The 7,685-nt window shown below is 36.4% G+C and overlaps 1 protein-coding gene across 1 annotated transcript; it reads right to left on the minus strand.

Annotated features, from left to right (window-relative positions):
* Positions 1-307: 307 nt before the first annotated feature.
* On the minus strand, positions 308-1,595 carry LOC121991225. The gene is made up of 2 exons (XM_042545237.1): positions 1,216-1,595; positions 308-1,120 (listed from the first exon to the last, which is right to left on the minus strand). Exons 1-2 carry the CDS (start codon positions 1,246-1,248, stop codon positions 308-310), a joined length of 846 nt encoding a protein of 281 aa, XP_042401171.1. The 5' UTR covers positions 1,249-1,595.
* Positions 1,596-7,685: the final 6,090 nt, after the last annotated feature.

Consider the following 7,685-nt stretch of genomic DNA (forward strand, 5'->3'; position numbering starts at 1 on the left):
TCATGCTTAAGTTTTATTTTGTAAAAAAATTTAAATTAGTAATAATTGTTTATAATTTCTTTTACAAAACTAATTTATTTTATTAACAAATGTTTAAATAATAATAATAAATTATAATTATATTTATTAAATATATTATAAGTTATATTAGAAAATAATTTCAATAAACTGAAAATAAAAGATATTATGAGATTTAGCAAATATATTTAAGATTATCACATCTAAATATAAGGAAAATCGACATTTATATTATTGGTAAAAAGATTGTCACGTCTAAATATAAAAACATTTATGTTACAAATTATATTCAATCGGTACCACATCTCGGACGTCGACGATTTCGGTGTGGAAGGAATCGTCTGAGAAAAGGAATTCTACCACCCATATTCTGCTCATGTGATTGTTGGACTATAGCGTCGTTATGTGCATCATTTCCAGCCTCTTCGTCATCCCCATGATTGCCCTCTTGTGGATCATCATCATTAGCTTCAGATAAATGGGAACGCATACTAGATATATCTACTGATTGGAGGTTAGACATTGTGGACATGCGTTCCATTTGAAATGGAGCAAAAATATTTGTAGAAGGAGTAAAATAATCAGGTCCCAAACTACCCTGAAAGTGAGAGCCTGATTCAAACATTGAAAAATCTAAAGTGGTCGGGTGGCCAAAATCTCTATCGGTTGGCAACGATGATGAACTCGGAAATGTCTCTGAAGATGATTGGGGATCGGAGTAGTGGCCAAACCCACCTGATGTGGGATAACCACCAAAACTTGTTCGGGCTTGTGTGAATGAAGATGAGCCAGCTTGCATTGATAGATCTCTCCAGACTGGCGGTTCATAAATAGTATCACAGCTCATACGAGGAGGATCGACATACCTTTGCCTTGGTTGACGAGTTCTCGGACCTCTACCTGATGGTGCATTAGCGGTAGGAGTGAACCCATAATCAGGAATATGCATATCATCTTGAATGATATATTCACTTGGGTAGTCCATGTATCTTCGTTGCTCTCCAAAAGCTCCAAGAATAGCCCCAGCCATCCGGTTATGCTGTCGTCCGATCGGAGCATTATCTGAGCATGATGAGATCCATGCTCTCTCGTGAGTATCAATCTAGCAGAAAAAAAAATATATATATATATAATGGTTGTTAAAGTACAATTGAATATTAATTTATAAAACAATTAGAGAATTTGGTAATATCTTACACTTCCTACATGAGTGGCCCCCTCGATTGTCATAAATCTTCGTGTTACTTGCCTGTACCAGTCTCCATATTGACTATGATAGTGTTGGGTCAATAAACTAGTATTACTGTGAACCACAAATTGTTGGCGGTTATTCCAGATGTTAATCTCTTTTGCCCATTCAACTCTCCAATCAACCTCATACTTTCCCTTTTGACTGGTTGAATGATAACCACAATGACGAAAAGGAGGAACAGGGATAAACTGGAGCCAGCCGAATTGCCGTCGTACCCTATCTGGATAATACCATTCGACGACATTGAAGCATATCAAGGGTACTCGAGCTGTCCAAATGTCCTGCCCGGATAGACAAATAGGATCTAACTGGTGAATAAATTGAGCATATGGCTCCCAAGAGATCTACATAAGGTCATAACAATTAGTCTTTACATTAATATAGCTAACATTATAAACGACAAAAGTTAAAATAACAAAGATCTTACTTGGTGGTGTGTTTGAACGTCGAATTCATATCTCCATCCCTGCAACGTGAATCGCGGTGATTGTCGCGCTTCTTTCTTACCTGCCCACCTGAAATCATAATTTTATTAAGTGAATGAGCATATAATACTGGACCTGGATGTCTAAGGTAATCGGCACGTCCAGGCCTGCGGTCCATATCTATACACAGATACAAATGAATATATGTATATCAAATATTATATCATACTTACACACATAATCTTTATAAATATAAGTACGACATACATAATATCAATAATGTCTTACAAAGTTAATTAAAAACTACATGTCTTACAAAGTTATAAAATATTTTAAGTTACACACGCACAAAAAGAATTAAACACGTGGACAAGTTTTTCTATTATGTCCAGGTTGCCCACACCGTCGACAATGTTGCACTCCGCTTGTGGATGGTCCAACGCCCATCTCATTTCTCCTTCTTCCCGCTGGCTTACCCTTTTTTCTCTTCGTGTCTGGGTCAGGTATTAGGCATCGACCATCATCACCTTCCACAATTGGCCAATAGGCCTCATTACCCAAGGGATGAAAACTACTTCTATAGCATTTGATCGCAGTTGACAATAAATACACAACATCTATATAGATAAAATAATCTCTTCCAGTTGCCATACATGCTGCTATTGCATGAGAACAAGGTATCTTCGTCCCCTGAAATTTTCCACAACTACAATGTTGAAGCCGAAGATGTACCATTTGCTTATTACCTCCTTTTCACATTTCACGGGAGTATCCAGTCTTCACTTCAAAAACTCCATCTTCACGATTAAAAGAGGTTACCTGATGGGTGTACACAACTTTCAAACGTCTATCAAGCAATTTGAGGCACTGCGAAGTGTACACTTTGTCATTGGCCATCTGATCAGAGTACACATTTCTTCTGTTATCAAAGTACTTGACCATGTTATAAAATGTGTGCTCGATAAGGGCAGCAACAGGTAAACGACGTGCATTTTTCAAAACTGAATTAACACACTCAGCTACATTTGTATTCGCATGCCCATATCTGTGACCCCCATCATGGGACATTGACCATTTTTCTATTGGGAGCGATGTAATCCAATTCCATGCCTCATCATTCCTCTCTTTTAGCCGCTCCAAAACTCGCTCACACTTTCTTACTTGACACGTCCTCCCTATAATGTGACATCGGTTAGATGTTGTATATAAAACATGTATGCATAAGTATTAATAGCATTGCGAAGTTTTGTAACCGTACCAGCCTTTATGAGTAAATTCTTGAGTCCAACATTTTTGAAGTGTGTGTTAAAATTGCTGGCCACATGACGGAGGCAATAGCGATGTTTTGCATGAGTTTCATCCCAACCGAGATATTGGTTATTCATTGTCTGCATAATTCCAATATGTCTATCGGAAATGACACATATACCATCACACCTTACTACATGTGTTCGAAGGAGCGCCATGAACCATCCCCAACTGTCCACATTCTCCGATTCTACCAGCGCGTAAGCCAGTGGAATCACAGAGTTATCTCCATCAATGGTTGTTGCAATTAGGAGTGAATGTTTATACTTACCATAAAGGAAAGTTCCATCAATTTGGATCACTGGCTTTGTGAACTCGATACTGTCGATAGCTGGTTTGAATAACCAAAATAGTCGACGCAAAATTTTTTTGTTGAATTCAATTGCACGATGCCTGACATGAGTGTGATCATCGAATGCCCACCATACAACACTTCCAGGATTTGTCTGTTGCAGAGCTGCAAAGAAATTTGGTAGACGTTGGTATGATTCATCCCAATCACCCCAAATTCTAGCAATAGCCTTCTGTTTAGCCTCCCATGCTTTCCTATAGGAGAGTTTGAAATGCAACCAATTGTGAATTTCAACAATAATACTTCCAACTGACTTGGATGGATCTTTCTTCACCCCTTCCAATATGCAGTTGCATATAAAGTTTGAGTCCAATTGTCTATGATCAAGCGATATAGCCCTCGCAACACATGTGTGTGGACCTTTATATCGTGTTATGCCCCATCCTCCACCAAGTTTCTTTAGCCTTGCCGCGCGTAACTGCCAACTACACCCATATTTAGTGTTCCTACATACGACTGACCAAACACGCGAACTTGACTCAGCAACTTCATATTCTCAACTGCAATTCAAAGAATACTGTTTAACTGCATTAATTACATCTTCCTTCTTTTGAAACTCCAATGTTGTATTAAATTCTGTACCACCTACCATTCCAACTGTGTTACCCACTGATCCGATCCAATCTGCTGAAACAGGGTAGTTGGCTCCCACAGTAAACTGAAATGCTTCAGGCACTTCGATCATTGCCTCTTCCTCACAATCGTCTTGACCGAGTAGCCCATCACTATCTTCCTCTTCTGAAGGGTTGGACTGACAATCATTTGTTGCTATCGGTATGTCAATGCTTTCAGGTAGTGGGACATCTGAATGACTCAATACACGAAAAGACTCCATAACTTCATGTGATGGACCAGCCTCATCATAAATACTTGCGCCGAGACTTGGTTCGAATGGAGCTTCAGACAATGCCTGATTCGGAACATACACACTTTGTCGATCACATTGTAGAGTTGAATCACCAAACGGTTGAGAACTTGGAGCACATACACTGTGACGACTAGGCAGTATAAAAGGATCACCAATTAGCTCTGAAGTAGGAGCATATACACTATGCCTACCACTTTGCATAACAGGTTCATGCAAAAGACCCAAACTACGATCACAAAAACTTCGTCTACCACCCAGCTCTGCCTCCTGAGTACATACACTTCTCCTACCCTTAACTCGATATTTTCTAGTTTTCACATATAGCTGAGGATAACTTGTACTTTCAACAACAGCAATACTATCAACAAGGGCACGTATATCATCACCATCTTTGACCTCCATACAATAATAATGGATGGCTCCATTTGACATACAAGGCAATCTGTATATTATATCAGATATAATATCATCTGATCGGAGCTCCAATTTCTGGCTTATGGACTCAACAAGGTCACTATACTCAAAATTCTCTTGCAAAAACACTACCCGATGCGACCCTCCTTCATAATCTGCACCGTTCTCACCCTCAACGATCCTGCCTCCATAGTTAACAAGGACTTTTATTCTTGAAGTCATTCTACAATAAATAAGTAATGGTACACCGAATTTTAAATAAACTATAATTTATAAACATAAAGAAATTCTCAACAAACAAAATATCATAACACGTTTTTTTAATTAAACTAATGAAATACATTATTTTTTATTTTCACATCTCTTAAATTAATATTTTTCATTAGTTTAAAATTCAAATTTATTGTCAAGATAAGGTTATTTTAAACACATCAAAATTTTATTTAATAATAAACTAAATGTACTAATTACATTATGCTTAGTAATACTTAAAAAAAAGTAAAAACCTATACAACTAAATTACTAACGAGTTATAATACAAATCTAATATAAAAACTACATAGGATACAAACACTATATATTTTCACTACATTATTTAATATGTTTTTTCTTAGCTTTATGGATGTTCTTGAACAAGACTTTTTTGAAAGGCAATGATTTTCTTGATCAAGATTATTTTAAATCCTATTCAACTGAGATTATTTGATAGATCCTGAGAAGTTTCCTAATTTTGAACCCATTATATGTTAAGAAAGAGGCATTCGTCCAAGGTAAAATAACATTTGTTTATTACACAGCTTGTTTTAATTGAGTTATAAGGGAAACGTTATTCGATATGAATACAATTTTTTTTTACAACTTATGATTTTCTGGTTTTTTTTGCTAAATTTTAATATAACAAGAAGCTCATGATCACAATTATCATGTTCGTTTCATCCTTTTTCTTTTTTTCTTTTTGTTATTATTGTCATAAGCATTTATTAAATACTTTTGATCTTGTTATAGGAAGCCAAAAAGGAAAAGTAAGAACGAACAGAACATTATAAAGAATTTATAATAAACGATTATAAAATAAAACAAAAAAAAAGACTTATAAAATTATTAGCATCCTTGCATAACTTATTAGCACAATTTATGAAATTAACTATTCAATAGAAAAATCGATCATGCCAATTATGAAAACAACGTTGCTCAATCACTCAACAGACCGTATAATCAATCAAGACATGAACCAAGTTCTCCTCACTAAAATTGCTACATCGTTATACCCTCTAAGCTAGGTTTATAAGAATCATGCCTTTGCATAGCGAAAAATAGCAACAATTATTGAGAACTCATCTGCTTACGGATATTGCACATGAAACATCCTTACCGGTTCTTAATTCATTTATTTAAAATTTAAGCAACCGATACCGGAAGATAAATAAATTTTTAATTTACTTGTAGAAATGCTCTCGAGATAAAAAAATTACCTGTTTTATCACGATTTTGCTCTTCCTAGCTCGCAGCCTCAATTGCTTTGAAAGCTTTCGCTTCAGAGCCTCGCTTCACATTTATAAAGAGAATTGATGCACTACGCATGTTAATTAATCACTGTTCCTCAATTAATCAATTTGTCCTGCCAATTTGATTCCGGCTCATTTAATCAATCAGCAGGATTCTCGTAATATGTTAGCGAAATTTCCGCGCGCTGTATGTCAGCGAAATTTCCGTGATTAAGATTCGATTTGATTTCTCTTTGCATGCAGTCGCGTCATGCAAATTAAACTTGTCCACAAGCGGAGTGCGAAACCAGATGCGGCACAATATAAAATTAATAATTATAATTTTTTTAAAAAAATAAAATTTAAGCAAATGACATTAAAAAAAATTACCGGGATTTAAATCCCGGTAATTCATCATATCCGGGATTTAAATCCCGGATATTCATCATATCCGGGATTTAAATCCCGGAATTTAATAAAATAAAAAAAAAACCGGGATTTAAATCCCGGATATGACCACCTCTCACCTATATTTGTAAAAAATTTTAATTTTACCTATTTTTGTAATAACTTTACTGTTTATATCTATTTTAAAAATTTTCCCTTGGACAAGAGTCCGTTACAATTAAAACAGCAATAGGATGAAGGAAAAGTTCAAGGATAGACATCTAAAAAGATAGACATGTAAAATTATGTTCCATCATTTTATTTTTTGCGGACCTTATCACTTTATATGTCTATCCTTGAACTTTCTTTTAATTTTTTTTGTGTGCATATCATTTTTCTCTTATACGTCATCCAAATCTGCATATAAATCTCTCCCCAACCCCCAACCCTCCACCATCCAATGGCTCGTGACCCCCGGCGCCATAGCAGCATGATCCAGACACAATCGACTACGACTCAATCCCAGACACAATCGACGACGTCTCAATCCCAGACTCAATCGACGACGACGACACAGAAGATAACGACAACGACGATGACGATCACGACCACGCAAAAGCAGAGTCAGTCGCAGACTACTCGGATTCAAACCTAGGAGACTCAGACGACGTCACAAACGCCTCCCTCAGCCTCCGAACCGGACTTGGTGGTACGTATCAACAGCTAGGTATAGAACGGTCTTTGCGGGGAAGATGATAGGTTCTTAATGTTTTTTGTATTCCGATAAAAAAGAATCCTCTGTGAAATGACTTCTTGAATATTTTCTGTAGTCCGGTAAAAAAGATTTCTTGAATGTCTTCGTAATTGATATTTGCGAGTTATGAGTAAGAGAGAACCAGTAGGGACATAAGAGAGATCAACCGAAGCGGAGGAGAACAGTAGGGAGGAGAAGAAAGTGTTCATCGGGCTCGGCTTCTAGAGATGCGCGACGACGGCCGGACGACTAGTCTATAGATCACCAGACCTTGGTATCGATTCGATGCCAATTAAGTATTCGTCAGGAGCCAGGACTAGGACTAGGACTAGGTTTTCGCGATTTTTATTGTAATAAATTATTAATTATTATTAATTTTATAATTTGTTTAGAAAAAAAGAAAATAAAATAAAATTACCCTAA

Source organism: Zingiber officinale, chromosome 6B (assembly GCF_018446385.1).
Source record: "Zingiber officinale cultivar Zhangliang chromosome 6B, Zo_v1.1, whole genome shotgun sequence".
Lineage (NCBI taxonomy): Eukaryota > Viridiplantae > Streptophyta > Magnoliopsida > Zingiberales > Zingiberaceae > Zingiber > Zingiber officinale.

Coding starts and splice junctions, on each gene's coding strand:
- LOC121991225 (XM_042545237.1), bottom strand. CDS start 1,248: ATGACAATCGAGGGGGCCACTCATGTAGGAAGT. Junction 1,121..1,215: donor GGGCCACTCATGTAGGAAGT/GTAAGATATTAC, acceptor TTTTTCTGCTAG/ATTGATACTCACGAGAGAGC.